Source organism: Fibroporia radiculosa (assembly GCF_000313525.1).
Source record: "Fibroporia radiculosa TFFH 294 genomic supercontigs, scaffold2693, whole genome shotgun sequence".
Taxonomy (NCBI): Eukaryota; Fungi; Basidiomycota; class Agaricomycetes; order Polyporales; family Fibroporiaceae; genus Fibroporia; species Fibroporia radiculosa.
Window position 1 is genome coordinate 5,982 of NW_012133359.1, and position 16,165 is coordinate 22,146.

The following is a 16,165-nucleotide window of genomic DNA, read 5'->3' on the forward strand; positions in this document are numbered from 1 at the left end:
GGTATCGGAAAGCCGTGCCACTGTACTAACGAATGTCAAAGAGGATAGGAATTCCGCAGAGCAGCGTAAATCGTATCAATGTCCTGCGCAAGTCTCATGCTCGGCGTCAACCACTCCCCTCGAGCGAAAGAGAATCGCTCCTCCGCTTGCCGCTGCCAAGCTGCCCAATGCTCTTGAGGCTCGAAGCGATCCTTTTCTTTTTCTTATGTTTTCCGCCCGCGGCTATTGTTGAATCGTTTGAGAGAACAGGTGTCAGTTCAACTGGTTGAGGTTCGTCAATGAAGGCAACATCATTCTGCGCCGAGTCATCGACAATTCCGGAAATGCCTCCGCCTCCGACCAGCCGAATCGGCGGATCAAGCTCCCCAGTGTCCTCAGCTTGAATGAATACAGGTGAATCATCATCCACCTTCCCCACGAGATCCAGTACAACGTCGTCGATTGAAGCGTGTGAGGGTCCAGAGTGAGCAGGGTGGACATCTATGTCTGACGAAGCTAGCAAGTCAGGCGTATGAAAGGAGGCAGGCCCAACTTCTATGATGGTATCCGGTGAGTCTGTCAAGACTCTCGATGGAGGAGAAGGTATCCGAACTGGATCGATTGGATTAGACCGCCTGCGTATATCGTGTGGTGTTGGTGGCTTTGAGAGTGGTATAGTGGATACTGAAGAATTGCTGTCGATCTCGCGCATGACTATGCCACCACCTGCTTCCAAATCGTCAATGGGGAGAGAACGAATGTCGGCAGGCGGCGAGCTTATAGGTTCAGGCGTGGGAAGTTCCACAGGCAAAGGTGCTGGAGGCTTGGAGACCGAAATCGAGGGCACTCCTGGTCGCGAAGGCTGACTCGTGTTGGTTACATTGCCCAAAGGCGTTGTAGTAAGTGCTGATGTCTCTTCAACCTCCGAGAAGACGGGAATTGGGACTTCGGCTCCAGAGCTACTTGGTAAGCGATCAAGAGATATTTTCTCTGGGACCTGAGGAGAAGTGTCACAAGGAGTAAAGACATAGCCATCGACCAACTTACCTTCCCCTTCTCCCATACGGGATAGGATTCATTGGAGTATAGACCAGCTTCCTGCCATCTCCGCACACTGCGATCCGCCCATGCCTCTAAAACATTCCATCCCCTGTATTCGCCTGCCATCCGCAGTCCGCCAGTACCAGCATCACCACCAGTATCTCCCTGACCTCCACCAACACCGTCGAAGAAATAGCTTTCGTATCCGACCGAATCTTCGCTACCTTCGCTTCCGTCGTTGGCCCCGCCAAGCTCAAATCCTTCTCCGCTCTCCAGCTCATCTACGAAACTCGCAAGCCATTTTCCCCAGCCGCTGGGGCCGTCCCCCCTCCACATAACCACCTTCGTGTCAAAATCCCGACCAAAGACGATGACCTGACCGGCGGCGCCACCTTCTCCGGGATTCATGTCTACTCCAAGATAATTGCCAGCTTTGTCCGCTACAAGCGGTATCCATCCCCGAGACGAGTATTCGCGTCTTACCCAGCTCGTGGGGATCGACTGCATCACTTCCCGTAAGCGCGGATTCGCACCTGTGTTGGGATCATCATCCACTTCCCGCCAAAACCGCCACTCTTCCAAGACATCCTCAAGGGGTAGCAGTGTGAGACCGAAGAAAAGGCCCTCTGAGCAACCAGCCGCAGACTCGGCTTCCTGTCCATCGACACATAGGTAAGACTCTCGGACGGTGGGGGGCAAGACCAGCCCCATAGACATCTCTACTTGGGCAAGGTCTTGTGGTAGTATACCGTAGTTAAGCGTATCGCCCAGCTCTGGATATTCTCTAGAGAGCCATCCACGCAGTCGGTCCCAAGTATGGGACAAAGGAGGGTACGCTGGCAGTGGCGGAAGGGAGGAGGAGGAATGGAGCGGAAGTATAGTTGATTGTCTTGAGCGTGTGCCAGCGCTATATAATGTCAGTCAGTCGACAAGCTCAGCTGAAAGGATATTTTGTGCCACAGACGTACGGGACATAATCGTATGCACCCCCGGATGATGGAGGAGGGTAAGAATACGATGAAGTGCTGGTTGTGGGTGTTGTCAATGTCTCCGGATTAAACGCATCCGGGTGGAAGCTAGGTGATGTAGTGGGCAGGCTGAACGCCTCATGGGTCGAGGACATTGCTTTTCGCGAGTTTAGCGAATTTTTCGACGAAGAGAAAATATTCGCTAGCCAGCTCATCGCGAAGACAGAACCCTTGTGGGCTGACGCGCCCGTAGTCGTAACAAGGGAAGGGATGGGGTGGACGGGTCGTCAGTTGATGCTGGTGGAGCCAGGAAGCCGGCAAGGCGATAGCAGGCGTGGCGGAGCGCCGTAGAGAAGTTTATCCGGACGAAAGGACTGGATGGACCACTGCTGGACGTTGCGAACGATGGACACGGCGGCGCCGAAGAATGGCAGAGAGGATAAGCGTGAACAAGACACTAGCCCCGACCTCGAGGCAACGACCCCAATACGGACCGACCGAGCTTGCGACTACGGCGCTTGGTGCAACCCATATCCCTCAGCGTCATCTCGCACGCCGCATGCGCAGCAGACACCCGTTTCACATTCGGTTCTCGTCGCCCGTCTTCTTGTCAAACACTGTTTTGATCCCATAAGATGAAGCAAGTAATAGTTATACAGCAAAGTCGGTATATGTACTGGTATATGATATACTACATCTGGCCAAGGTTACTCGAGACTTTGAAGTCGCAAGCTGTTTTCGCCTTCACCTCCTCCAGCGTCACGCCCTCTGCCAAGTCAATCAGCTCCAGCTGGCCAGCCTTGCGGTCCACGTTGAACACGGCTAAGTCCGTGACAATCATGCTGACCGCTCTCGCGCCGGTGATGGGCAGCGTGCATTCCTGGACAATTTTCGGTGTGCCATCCTTCGAACAGTGCTGCATGGTAACAATGACTTTCGTCTTGTCCGGGTTTGACACAAGGTCCATGGCACCACCGATACCTGCAAACTTGACCGTCAGTCAATGTGCGGTGATAACAGATAGGATACTTGCCTTTGACGAGCTTGCCAGGAATCATGAAATTTGCGACATCGCCCGCTTGCGAAACTTGCATAGCCTAACAAATTTGAGATGGGCCGTACAGCACCAATAACAGACACACTCACCCCAAGACATGTTACATCCATATGGCCTCCGCGGATCATATCAAATGATTCAATGGAGTCTGTCAAGTATGGTGTCAATGTCTGCACGAGGACGAATATAAAGCACCTACCAAAACATGATGCTCCGGGAACCAGTGTAGTGGTCTCCTTGCCAGCATTGATAATGTCCCTAGGGGATGATAGCATCAACCCTCCGCAGAGTACTGTGTTCACAAAAACCTACGCGTCCACTTGTTCCTCTGTCGGATAGGGACCCATACCGAGGATACCGTTCTCACTCTCGATCCAAACAGTCATACCAGGGTCCAAATGCTGGGAGCTGAGCTGAGTTGGCAACATCAAGCAGGATTGACGACAACGAACCTCAGGTACAAGCGTTGGGATTCCAACACCGAGGTTGACGTAGAAGCCATCACCAATCTCCTTCGCCGCACGTTTCGCGATACGGTGTCGCCAGTCATTAGAAGCCTTTTGAGAACTTTCACCAGACGATGGTTTCGAAACCTGTGCTTCCTTGCTTTGAGCAAGTGCTAGAACCTCAATGGCTTTGGGCTGAGTGGCGCGAACTATTCGATCGACGTAGATGCCAGGAATATGAATGGCGTTGGGCGACAAACTGCCTACCGGCCTGGAAGACGAATTGACTTAGTAAGGAATTCGAAAGTTTGCAGGCTAATTTATGCGCACACAATCTCCTCAGCCTATTGTACGCGTTAGTGTCTGTTCACACAAGAGTAGTTTGAATACTAGCCTCGACGATGGTAAGTTTCGCATTCCGGGCCATAACTGCGTTGTAGTTGTTAGCAGTATACCTGAACAGAGCTCAGTACCGTGGTATGGTCCTCAAAAATCACATAATTACCTGAATACCAGATTACCCACTTCGTCTGCCTTCCATGCATGCACAAAAGCAACGTCGCCAACCAGTGCAGGTTCGACAACGTATTTCCGTCCGTCGAATACCATGGTCTGTTTCTTATTACCAGGCACTTTCACACCATTCTTCATGCCTCCCGCGTTGTACTGAATGGGAATGTCACCGCTTTCAACAGCGGTTGACGCTCCCGTTGGTGTAAGGATTGCAGGGTATCCCGAGGCATACGCCTTCAGCCGCGCGACAAGGGTGCCTTGGGGGACGAGTTCGATACCGACTTCTCCATTCAGATACTTCGACTCCAGAAACTTGTTGCTGTAGAAGCGGGGTTGGGACGAAGGTCTGAGACGTAACCGAAAAGCACGTACCCTCCAAGATACGAGATCATCAGCTTCTCCAGCTGACCCGATTGGACCAGCCTCACTACCCCGCGCGTGAGTAATGCTTTCCGCCTTAAATCCGCATTACACATACCAAGACCAAGATCCTTTGCGCCGGCATTGTTGGAGACGGCAGTGATATTCTTGACATCCTGGCGGCGCGCCAAGGCCTCGATCAGTGTTTCTGGGATACCGCAAAGACCAAACCCTGCCCTCCCCGTTGAGCCGAGCTGGTTTCCGACGCATACACCGGGGGTGCTTACCTCCGCAGAGGACAACGTCCCCGCTCTTGACATCTTTCACAGCATCCTCCACCGAGTCCCAGACCTTGGTCTTCTGGGGTGTGGGAACATTCGTAACTACACTATAGAATCGGACGCGTGCAGAGATCACGACAGAATGGCGGAGAGTGTGAAGACGGGAGACTGGGGGTTTGAATCTCTGCGCCCACATGGCGATCTAGCACTGGGGTGGGAGAAGGAGCAAGAAGGAAGCACAACGGCGAGGTGCGCGCATAATGGCGGAGAGGGTATATATACCGTTGTTCTTCCAGGACGGACCGGCAATGGACACACCCTGGACCGGAGGACCTCCGTATACGTTCGCAGACACCCAGCCGTCGCCCCCACCAAAACGCGGCCTCCCTTTCCATATCAGGCAATTCGACGGGCGGCGGCGGCTACTGCCGTGTCTCCGATCTAAGTCCGATCTCTTCGCCACTCGTCGTACTCCAGCTTCAAGTTGGTTCCTGGCAGCCCCATCTTATGTACAAAAACAGCGTCTATTCAGCCGCACTACGCGTAGAAACAGGTAGGAAAAAACAATTGGCTGACTATGCACCCAACGCGCTGCACACCGCTCACATCGTCCCAAGGTTATCTGCAACCTGGAATTCACACCCGGTCTTTGCCTTCACCTCGTCTACCGTCACACCCTCTTGGACCTCCGTCAACGTCAGCTTTCCCCCATTACGATCCACGTCGAATACGGCAAGCTCGGTGATGATTTGGCTGACAGCTCTCGCCCCTGTCAGCGGCAGTTCACATTCTTGTAGAATCTTCGGGCTACCGTCCCTCGCGCAATGCTCCATCACGGCGATAACCTTGGTCTTGTCGGGGTTAGAGACAAGGTCCATGGCTCCTCCAATTCCCTTCACCATCTTGCCGGGAATCATAAAATTGGCGATGTCACCTGCTTGGGATACTTGCATCGCCTGACAAATGCAATCAGCTCTTTTCCCCCACATTCTCATCCACTACAGAGACCGACTTACTCCAAGAATCGCGATGTCAATGTGGCCTCCTCTGATCATCGAGAATGACTCGTTGGAATCTGCAAACCCACTGAATCAGTAAATCAATCATGATTTGATTCCTAGAGATTCACCAAACACGGAGGCCCCGGGCAGCAAGGTGACAGTCTCCTTGCCGGCATTGATAATGTCACTAGGGCATATCTCAGCTTCCTGAATTCCGGAGATGTTACCATATTGCACGTACGCGTCTAGTTGCTCATGTGTCGGGTAAGGGCCCATGCCAAGAATACCATTCTCGCTTTGAAGCCATACACGCACGCCTGGCGCAAGGAACTAGTTCCGACAAGGAAATTGAGTCAGAATTGATGGAACAAGACCACGCCCCGTGCATACCTCAGGTACAAGAGTGGGCATTCCAATACCCAGGTTAACGTGGAATCCATCTTTGATCTCCCTCGCTGCGCGCTTGGCTATCCGATGTCTCTGCTCTTGTGCGACCTTCTTCTCCGGTGTCAAGGGCGCGGCGTCTTCAGACTTAGTACTAGAGGCCATTGTTGTAATCTCGATTTGCTTGGGTGTCGTAGCTTCCACGATGCGATCCACATAGATGCCGGGAACATGTATCGCGTTTGGCGAAATCGAGCCAACGGGTACGATGTTTTCGGCCTGTCCATAGAGTATTAGACACCACGCGTACAGTCGCTGAATGCAATAGTACCTGACCTCGACAATGGTGAGCTTAGCATTTCTGGCCATTGTTGCTGAGAAGTTGTTTGCGGTGTACCTGTGAGGCAATCAGCCTGCCATGACTACTCGAAAAGTACACTTAGTCTGACCTGAACACACAGTTACCGACTTCATCGACTTTCCATGCTCTAATGAATGCAACGTCTCCAACAATTGATGGCTCAAGGATGAATCGTCGTCCATTGATAACTCGCGCTTCTTTCTTGTTGCCTGGGACTGCGACACCCTTCGAGAAACCGCCATCATTGTATCGAATAGGTATTGAACCTTCCTCTACTGCTGTCGAGGCTCCGGTAGGCGTAAAGAACATGGGGATGCCTGCCGCGTGTGCATTGAGACGTCCCACCAAGGAGCCCTGCGGTATTAGCTCAAGAGAAATTTTCCCATTCAAGTATAAGGATTCAAAATACTTGTTGCTGCGTGTTGCTTCACTCAGCGACAGGAGCATGAGAGCTTGACAGACCAATGACATACCCTCCAATATAAGAAGCCATCATTTTATCAATCTGGCCATTATGGAGAAGTTTGCCTGTGTGGTCCGCGTCAGTGAGAATGTCAGGTTCCCTGGTCCGTACACACCGAGGCCTAGCTCCCCCGAACCACAGTTGTTGGATACCGCAGTCAAGTTCGTTACATCGGATCTCTTCGCCAACGCTCCAATCAGGCTATCTGTGCTCTAAAGCCGTCAACTCGCAAGTCTAATGTGCCGCAATCCTAATTCCATACCGGGTGTACCACATAATCCAAACCCTGACCACGAGTCAGTGCTGATGTCTAAAAGTGAAAGTTGGTCGAGAACAGACCTCCACTGAGCAAAACATCCCCCGACTTGACATCCTTAACAGCTTCGTCCACGGAGTTATAGACCTTCGACTTCTTCGATACAGGGACGTCCGCTACCGTGCTGTATGCCTTGACCTTCAGACGGATGGCGAATGCTATCGGGGTGGTCAGGCGTTTAGCCGATCGCGATGCACGCCCGGTCTTTGCTACTGCAAGCATGATATGGGTCCAAGGACAGTCAAGACAAGTGTGCAGCGCTCAAGGGACGGGGTCGCGCTGATATATGAGTGACATGGCCCCCGGATGGGTAAGCCGAAAGTCCCTTGACTCTGAGACGTCCCGCACTCGTGTTCGGGCGACGGCTCGCCTGGCGCATGTGACCGACGCTAATTTCCCGAAATGGCGAACACTTCAGGAATCGGTCGTCGGTGGCGGCCGAGCGGGCGCTCCATTACCCCGGTTTCGTCCTCGTCTCAGCTCATTCCCGGAGTTCTTGTCACATTATAGTATGCGGCTACTGTACACTGCACTGAGCTCTACAAAGCAACGAAATTATTGTACCAACATGGACGCATTCTACTTCTTTTGCTTCATCGCTTTCTGCCAGGTCCCTTAGGTCGTGCAAACGGCTTCTTCTCGGTATTATGCACTGGAGCTTCTGCACTGTTAGTGGAAGTGAGATCGTTTGAGTCCAGCCATGATGTCAGAAATCCTTCATTCAATTCTGTGGGATCCGACGTTTCCACTCTGCGTGTCGTGAATGCAGGAATGCCTCCAGATGACGAGAGGATGCCATTCGCGTTACGGAAGACATCGTTTGATCCTAGAGAATACACCATGCGGTCTTTGACGGGCGAACAAGACGGACAGGAGTAGATGAAAACTAGCGTACTTCTTGTAAGCTATTGCTGGATGCGGAGATGAGATCATGACGTACTTAGATCCCGGCGAGGAGGCGATATACTATCTCGTTGCCAAGCAAAGAAAGCAAAGGCTATCCAGAAGAGTCAACAAGATTGCCAGTAGGTGCGACTTAATCTGTGAACGCACATGGATCTGAACTGGGTATAATAGATGCCAGCTTGTCAGCGCTGCACTTGGTTACTGATTGCAATTCCAACGTTTCTGAGGAGGGCTTGATACTCTGTAACCTCATCAGATCTCAGACATAATTAAATAGAGATGCATGCACACTCACAACAACTACTAGGGAACTACTATTTCCCAGAGCTAAATCTCTTACCGCATTTTCCACATCTTCCGTCCATTTCAAGCCGACATCAGACTTGACATGACTGCGCCTCGCTTGGCTTCCTTCGTATTGCAGACCTCCCGCCTCACGCTCCGCTGCTTTGACCGCCTCGATCTCTTTCTCCCTAGCACTCATGGGTTTTGGAGCGGCGAGGTGTTGTCTATGCTTTACATATGCTTCCGCAGAAATGTCATTCTTGTCCGTAGCAAATAAACTATCCGAAAAATGTGCAGAACCAAGAGACTTGGTTAGAGTAGTCCTCGTCGCAGCGTACAGCATCTAATAGCGCATTGAGTATAGAGGAAGGTCCTCGAGTAAACATACTAGAAACGCATACCTTATCTCTAACTTTAGCGGAGTCGGGGACATAATAGATGGCTAGCCACTGAGAGGGAGAGTCGTCCAACCTGACGAGGACGTATGCAGGTACATTATCCTCCAGAAGGCCACCTAGTATATCTAAATCCTCTTCCAAGGTCCCGGATGGTGCGGTTTGGCCATCAGGAACAAGTGATTCTGGGGAACGGCGAAGATATGAGCGGTCAAGACAAGCACGGAAAGGCAGACTGTAAGACCATTGCGGATAGAGACTTTGATAAACCTGATGTCTTGAGAAGCTACAGCATCCGAGAAAGCAGACGTGAGTTCTTCAGAGACAACAATCCCAGTAGGAGCAGACATGGCGGGAAGCAGTGAGTTGCGGATACCGACCGCGCGTTTAAACAACGTTTGGCGCAGCCGCGCAGTATCTCAGACTCAGAGTATCTCTGGCGCGTAGACGCATCGTCTCGCGCCCACAGCTTACCGCAGCTCTCCAACTGCTCTCTGCACTGGTACGTTTCCATCTTCTGCACAGCGACGATAGCATCACAAGAACTTATGATGTAACGGCAACCGTCAATACAGGAGGATAGCTTGAGCCTCGACGCTGTCTCTCGCCTTAGTTCACGCATTCACGACTACATAATGACCCTTTGACTTGTTTACCATGCCCGATACCACCATGAACAGTCCTCCATACGTACCGTACCAGGCCTACAAGGTGCGTGTATCAGGCTCTGCGAGTGTTCCAAGTGAGCGAGCTATGTTCAGTCCAAGAGACACACGAGAAACCAGTCCAGCCAGCCAGGCTCTAATGGCACGTCTTCCTCCCCGCAGCTTCGCCCGCAAACACCTACGTCCATTACCACCAATGGTCACTCTATGTATGAGCCTGCCATCCATCAGCGATCCGAAAGTCTGGGAGGGGTAGAACATCAACATCGTCCACGACCTTCCAACGGGGCGAGCATACCTCGACCTGCCTCGATGGTAGAGGCCCTGTCGAACCACGAGCATCCGGAGCCATTGCATTTTGACTACGTCACATATTCTCCGACTGCAAATTCATTTTCTGCGAAGGCATCGCCCACAACCCCATCCGAACCCCCTCGTACTCCGCCATCGCCCATAACGATCCCGCCATCACTATCGAAGGCTCTTGTGACAAATGGTGGTTCGTCGGTAACTATACCGCCTGTTGCAGGTCCTTCCAGTATGACTACTTTGTCTCTTACAAGACAGCCTGGTCCGACATCCCGCAAGACTTCGACATTCCGGCATGTACCACTACGCGCAAATAAAACGCGACCAGCGCTGCCCTCATCTCCTCTTCGCCCGGTGGATGCTCATGCGCGCACGTCATCCAATGCGTCTAACATCTCTCACCAAATTGACCAGTCGTGGCCGGCGCCGACGTCCAGCCAGGGCCCGTCGGAAGCCTCTTCGCCTGTTGTGCACAATGAGAGGGCTCTACCCGCGATACCCACTATTGAGCTTCCTCTCCTGCCTCCGCCTCCATGCCAGGATCCGGAAGGACACGCAACTTCTTTCCAGCCGTCTCCGAGTTCTGCTGTTGCGCCGCCTCGTTCAGCACCACTAGGTCAGTTCCACAGCTCGTCAACCATCTCTTCCCCGTCGCCTATGATTACCACGTCGTCTGTATCCTCTTCACCTCCGCCTCGTACAATTCCTCGGTCATCAGCACTCTACCGGCCTGGTTTTCAACCAAAGGGTGTCTACAGACCTCGAACTGATGAGTTCATGGAAGCGCGTAATAACCATAAGGATGTTGGGCGGGTCGAGCGCACGCGACTTGAACGACGACTTGAAAAGCTGATCAACCTACATTTTCCTCTTGGGGGACACGAGTTGAAGGAAAAGGAAAAGGTCTCACAGGTTGATGAGCGTCGGTCAAGACAGAGTAACAAACGCCTATCATCAATTTTCGATATAGACTTCTCGGAGCTGAGGAGCAAGAGTGCAAGCGATCTGTGGAGGGATGTGCTGCAGTCTCAAGTCGCGCCAGGAGTGAAGAACGACATACGAGGTGATGAGATTGCTTCTCCGCGACATGACAAGAATACTTATGATTGGAACTATGTACTGTAGCTGCGGAACAAACCATCACACCGTGGGAGGATGATGCGAAGGTGTCACAGTGCCCGTTATGCTCGTAAAGGTTTTCCTTTGCGAAGCACCCGCCTATCATGCTGACCTTGTTCTCTCTGTACCAGAGCTGCATTCCATCCTCTAACAAATCGCAAACATCACTGCCGTTTATGTGGTCGAATCATATGCTCACTGCCTATCAAGTATCCCCAGCGCCCACAGTCATGCTCGCTGTTGTTCGTCGTAGACTCTAAAACTGGACGCATTGAAGAAGTTAGCGAGGGTGTTGATTACGGCGTACGACGGCGAACTACCTCCTCTTCACATGGTAAGAGGGGGAAAGAAGATGCCGTTGGTGATGACGAGAAGTTCTTAAAAGGTGTCAGGATATGTCGAGATTGTCAGCCTGTCCTTCTGTGCGTATCTTCTCATTGTGTGCGTGACAGCCCTGCTGACTGCATTTGCGTTGTATTTTAAGCCGAGAGCAGTACAAACAGGAGGTGCACAACGTGCCTATTTTCTTCAAGTTATATGATGTTTGTCGTGTCCTCTGAATGGTAATGACATGATACTGACGTGGCGCACAGGCTTTCATTGGCATCGAGAAGGAAATAGAAGATGCTCTACCTCAATTTCAAGAACTTATGTTGAGCTTGAGGTTGGATATCATCCTAAGTCTGTTGCTTTCCCATTTCCCATTAACACAAATGTAGTAAACAAGAACGGCCAACGCCAGAAGCCTCTGCCGCCCGGAAACGGTTGCTTGAGGCGTTCGGCCAGTATGACGTCTTGGCTAAACGAATACGACAGCTCCCGTGTCCTGGTGGATCCGGTGGTTCCCAAGATCACATTCAAGCTGCCGTCCATACACGTGCCAACCTATTTCTGCAAAAACATATGTTCCCTCTACAGGTGATATGTTACTGTGTATGGCTGATTACCTCATGTTAACGCGAAATCTTTATGCAGTCGTTGCCGAAGTCGAAGAATAGTCCTAAATCTCAAGCTTCTTCACAGCCGAATGAGCAGGGCATTGATCTTGACTCCGAAGTCGCTCGTGTATTGCAACCCTTGCTTGAGCAAGAAGCCCTACTGGAATCTTTTGTTGAGGAGGCAAAGGCTCACAGGAAATTTGAGGATGCCAAAACCTTGAAGATCAGCTTACAGGAGATAAGAGCAGAAATCAATAGGGTTATTGTCAATGCTGAGGCAGGAATGGGTAGTCAAGATCAAACAAAGGCAAGAGGACAAGGATCTTGAACAGATTCAGTTTACATTAGTTCTTACTATTCTCATCGCTGTCTCGTACTGTCTCAATGGTTCTGACTAGATTCTCATTTTGTGCCGAATGAAAGGGACGATTATTAAGCCTGTAGCCGTAAACTCATTAAGACAAATGGTAACAGTGACCGAGAACAAACAATTTGATAATTTATCTCAACATGATGGAACTGGATTCCAGCCGTCAACCAGTAACGACCGGAGAATCATCAGCAACGTCCCTGCGAAATGGTCCCAAAGGAGCAGTAGGAAGGAAAAATGTTTGATGAGGCAAAGCGCTGTAAGGCAGCTCCCTCCCAGATGGTGCCAGTCTCGAGCTGGCGGACGGCAGCGCGCTACGGGTACGCGACAGGTTGGTCCCAAGTTTGCCGTCATCGCCCAGTCCAAGAGGGCTGGGATGCGCGACAATGGGAGAATACGGCCGAGGCGTCTGTGCAGGAGAAAAAGAGGAAACGTGCAACAGGATAATAAATTCTTCCGTAGCGTTCGTCAATTTCACCATGTTTGTTCGCAAAGTTGAGAATAGCGGGTGGGCTGCAATATGCGTCTTCATGGCAGTGGACAATTGGATAACCGTCTGGTTAATGCCGCCTCAATCAGTTCGTATAAGCTATCTTGATATGGAAGCCAGCTGACCTTTGCGAAGCCACGCGCATCATCGTGCAGAGGTTTCCTGTCAGCGGCCGGTGTACCATCCTGTATCGCGTCGATATTCTGTCCTAATCTGTCCGCCGCTTCCTTTGCTTTATTTAGAATATGTTTTAGATCCTCCTTTATATCCTTCACTTCTTGTAAAATCTCGCTCGTCATGACCCAGATCGCCGGTGCAGCATCAAGCGCTGCCCTCATGGCACTAATAGCTTCCTTGTCCACGAGAGTATTAGTGCTTGAGGGGACCTCAATCTGCCCAAGTCGGGACACAAGGGAGACTGATGATGATGACGCGAGGAGAGAGCTCTGAGACCCTTGACGGGAATGTGACTCGGAGGAAGTGGCTGATTGATACACTGACCCGGGAAATGTACTGTCCGGATAATGCAGCCCTGTCGAGGTAGTCAGGGGTGTCTGGTTGAGTGAAGCGGAGCCAAGGGGTGTCGCAACTCGTCTGGTCATCCGTGGCACAGGAGTTGGCGGTGGGGCACCATTCAGGACTACGGTGGTCAGTGAAGGGACGTCAATGAATGATGGTAGCATTTTGCCAATCTCAACGTCCTTGGAACTGAACGAACCTGCATGCCGACGCGTCATGCGGGTTTTTCCATGATCAGGAGAGTTTGGAGAAATATTGGGTCTCGGACGCGGGTGGTCGAGAGGCAAGAAGGTGGATGGTCCAGCAGGTGCGGAGACTGGGGTTCTAGTAGAATCGATACCATTCACACCTGGCGTCCGAGACAGCTGGCTTTGAGTGGCGTACGACTTTGCAGGAGGTGGTGGCCGCACCTCCCAAAGCAGAGGTTTTACTACTTCTATACGGCTAGCGATAGCTTGCCACGAACCAGCGATCTCGGCCATTGCTCCATAGAGTGTGAGCAACATCTGTCGAGTATAACGAACGTCGTCGTGTGTCGCCAGTATCTTCAGCTGTAATGCCAGAACTCCCACTGCTTTCCCAAAAACAGTGACATTGTCTCTGCAGCTTTCAATGACTGTTCTGCAGACCGGCGGCGGCGGAAGGGCTTTCCTACTGATAGAGTCGAAACGGTCGAGCGCACCGATTAGCTGGGAAATGTACACACTTGCAGGATCCAAAACTTTCAGGAGAACGGCCGACAATCGCTCATCAATGGCGTACACTGTGTAGTGTTGTAGAGTTTCGTAAATTTGTGAGACACCAAAGAGAATCCCTCGGACGGCATCAACCAGAGCAAGCAAATCTTCTGGGATTTTTTTTGCAAGGTCGAGCGGCGTTAATGCAGATAGACGACGGAAATAAGAATGTCGCTCCTTATCCATGGGAGGTGCAGGCCTATGGGTCAATGTGGGATCTGGAATGGGCGGATCTTCCGGCGAGTGGTGTGAACTAAATCGCAATCAGCTCAATTGCTTTCATATGACATAGAAGCGCAGAAGTAACCAACCTGCTCAACCCGTACGATCCGACCAACGAAGCAGATCGTTTGGCATAAATTTTTTCGTCTCTGTCTGTGTTGAGATGTAACTTTGCCAATTGTAAATCAGGGAAGCTATTCTTGACAGTCAGGTTGCTACTAGCTGATCCTCGATGCGCCCCATGAGGTAGATAATCGTTCGAATTATGTGATGGTTCCAATTCTAGCGCAGTGGTCTGTGACTCTTCACTTCCAGAGACCTCATCTGACGGATAATACGAATCAGGAGATCTGGCAGGAGATGTGTCGTTGCTAGCCGGGAATACGGTCGCAAACTGGAGAGGGAGAGGGAAGTTGGGCTTATCAGAACGCGAGGACCTATTCGGCTCATCGCTACTACGCGACCGTTCCAACTGAAAATATGTCGAAGCGTCCGACTCCAGTGAGAAAGAACGGGCATGATAGAGAGCAGTTGCCTGTAGTCCAGCTTGTGGCGGGGATGACTGAGGTACTGAACTAAGATTGAGATCACTGAGCAGGCAGATAAGTCAAAATAATCATCCAGTCGTGAAAACGAGCACCTACGTGGTTACATCAGGAAGGTCTCGACAAGATGACACACTCTGGAGGGAGTCTTCACTCATCTTCCGTTCATAGGGAGAAGGGAGATTGTCTCCTAGCCATTGCTGGACACGGCTGATCCATTCGGACATAACTTGAGAGTCATTTGGGTCACCTGAATATTGAAGAACTGATTTTGGAGGCCACTGTATCGGATTCTGGTCGACTTTGAAAAGGGTTAACTGTCGAAATCGAGAGAGATAGGCTGGGAGCCTTTGTATTTTGTTGCGCATAATAGAAAATACCTAGAGACATAGATAACTTATAGTGAGGCAAAGAAGATATTTATAGCCGCCTATACCTTTAAGTTCACAAGCGTTCCAGGCTCGCGAGGAAATCGTTGGATTTTATTACGACTGATATCCAGTATCTCCAAAGACGGCATCACAGTCAACTGTACGTAGTATGGACATCAACGTCTACATTTCAATTTATAATCGTGGGATACGCACAACATCCGGAAAGACAGAGAAGTTATTATTCCTGAGGACCAAATATCTCAGACGTGATATCAGTGCGAAGGCCATTGGTAGGGTCGTCAAGCGATTGTAGGCGAGAGCAATCCTGTCAGACGTATTAGGCCAGTACCTGGCATACAATATAAACTAATCACCTCACAACGGTAGCATCCCCATCGTCCTCTTGACCGAAAGTTGCGAGCTGTTCAGCGCCCGATTCCCCCACATCCGTCAAACCTTTGTGCGCCAGATCCAGCGTGGCACCATTATCTGGAGAATTGGAGAGGGCTTCGATTATATGCTCTCGACTGAGGGCTATGGACAAAAAGGGAGACGAGATGCCATTTCTGAACGATGGAGAAGAATCTCGGCCGTCAACATCGGTACTGAACATCCGCGTATGACCCAGAGAGACCAGCAGAGTAACGACGGAGGAGATACCAGACTCGGCGGCGACTCAAGCTACAAGCGACTGAGCCTCGACGTCGACGGTGTTGAACAAGTCCGGCAGCGGTCATAACTTCGGCACACCCAGCGGGCCGGAGGTTGCCCGCTTACGACTAGCTTTACCAAGTCACACCATTGGTTCGGTTTCTCCGTCATGTTCCAAATATGCAACAACAGTAGATCGATAATAGAACACTCGAAAATTACAACAAGAGTTGAATCCAATAATATAATACATCTCCAGGCCTCGCCCACATTTAGCTGGAGTACTTGGACTCGAGGCCCTTCTTAATTGCTAAGATGGCGCATAATTAGAACACATGCATTCACATAGATGGTCGAACTTGCCTTCACAAGTGTCTTTAGCATCACCAAAAAGCATCTTCGTACCCGGCATGTAGAACATCGGGTTGGGCACGTCGGCTGTATAAGCATCATGGTCAGATCCCAACAGC

The 16,165-nt window shown here is 51.1% G+C and overlaps 6 protein-coding genes across 6 annotated transcripts; 1 reads left to right on the top strand and 5 right to left on the bottom strand.

Moving 5' to 3' along the window:
- Window positions 1–106: 106 nt before the first annotated feature.
- Window positions 107–2,143, bottom strand: FIBRA_04140 (uncharacterized protein; the record flags this gene model as incomplete). Its single annotated transcript, XM_012325957.1, has 3 exons — window positions 107–976; window positions 1,027–1,927; window positions 1,989–2,143. 3 exons carry the CDS (start codon window positions 2,141–2,143, stop codon window positions 107–109), a joined length of 1,926 nt encoding a protein of 641 aa, XP_012181347.1.
- A 536-nt stretch (window positions 2,144–2,679) lies between these two features.
- On the bottom strand, window positions 2,680–4,841 carry FIBRA_04141 (uncharacterized protein; the record flags this gene model as incomplete). The annotated part of the gene is made up of 12 exons (XM_012325958.1): window positions 2,680–2,969; window positions 3,007–3,085; window positions 3,135–3,193; window positions 3,245–3,303; window positions 3,358–3,446; window positions 3,498–3,762; window positions 3,822–3,835; window positions 3,865–3,946; window positions 3,997–4,323; window positions 4,377–4,431; window positions 4,483–4,596; window positions 4,652–4,841. 12 exons carry the CDS (start codon window positions 4,839–4,841, stop codon window positions 2,680–2,682), a joined length of 1,623 nt encoding a protein of 540 aa, XP_012181348.1.
- A 406-nt stretch (window positions 4,842–5,247) lies between these two features.
- FIBRA_04142 (uncharacterized protein) lies at window positions 5,248–7,392 on the bottom strand (the record flags this gene model as incomplete). The annotated part of the gene is made up of 11 exons (XM_012325959.1): window positions 5,248–5,601; window positions 5,662–5,720; window positions 5,775–5,833; window positions 5,888–5,976; window positions 6,037–6,309; window positions 6,367–6,427; window positions 6,480–6,806; window positions 6,865–6,919; window positions 6,970–7,059; window positions 7,117–7,140; window positions 7,194–7,392. 11 exons carry the CDS (start codon window positions 7,390–7,392, stop codon window positions 5,248–5,250), a joined length of 1,590 nt encoding a protein of 529 aa, XP_012181349.1.
- A 371-nt stretch (window positions 7,393–7,763) lies between these two features.
- FIBRA_04143 (uncharacterized protein) lies at window positions 7,764–9,106 on the bottom strand (the record flags this gene model as incomplete). The annotated part of the gene is made up of 6 exons (XM_012325960.1): window positions 7,764–8,056; window positions 8,111–8,167; window positions 8,224–8,317; window positions 8,372–8,704; window positions 8,763–8,941; window positions 9,001–9,106. The coding sequence occupies 6 exons, from the start codon at window positions 9,104–9,106 to the stop codon at window positions 7,764–7,766; spliced, it is 1,062 nt and encodes a 353-aa protein (XP_012181350.1).
- A 307-nt stretch (window positions 9,107–9,413) lies between these two features.
- FIBRA_04144 (uncharacterized protein) lies at window positions 9,414–12,115 on the top strand (the record flags this gene model as incomplete). Its single annotated transcript, XM_012325961.1, has 8 exons — window positions 9,414–9,467; window positions 9,518–10,793; window positions 10,856–10,919; window positions 10,981–11,271; window positions 11,334–11,391; window positions 11,443–11,513; window positions 11,569–11,767; window positions 11,825–12,115. The coding sequence occupies 8 exons, from the start codon at window positions 9,414–9,416 to the stop codon at window positions 12,113–12,115; spliced, it is 2,304 nt and encodes a 767-aa protein (XP_012181351.1).
- A 205-nt stretch (window positions 12,116–12,320) lies between these two features.
- FIBRA_04145 (uncharacterized protein) lies at window positions 12,321–15,657 on the bottom strand (the record flags this gene model as incomplete). The annotated part of the gene is made up of 7 exons (XM_012325962.1): window positions 12,321–12,713; window positions 12,773–14,156; window positions 14,215–14,715; window positions 14,770–15,050; window positions 15,107–15,199; window positions 15,258–15,369; window positions 15,419–15,657. 7 exons carry the CDS (start codon window positions 15,655–15,657, stop codon window positions 12,321–12,323), a joined length of 3,003 nt encoding a protein of 1,000 aa, XP_012181352.1.
- Window positions 15,658–16,165: the final 508 nt, after the last annotated feature.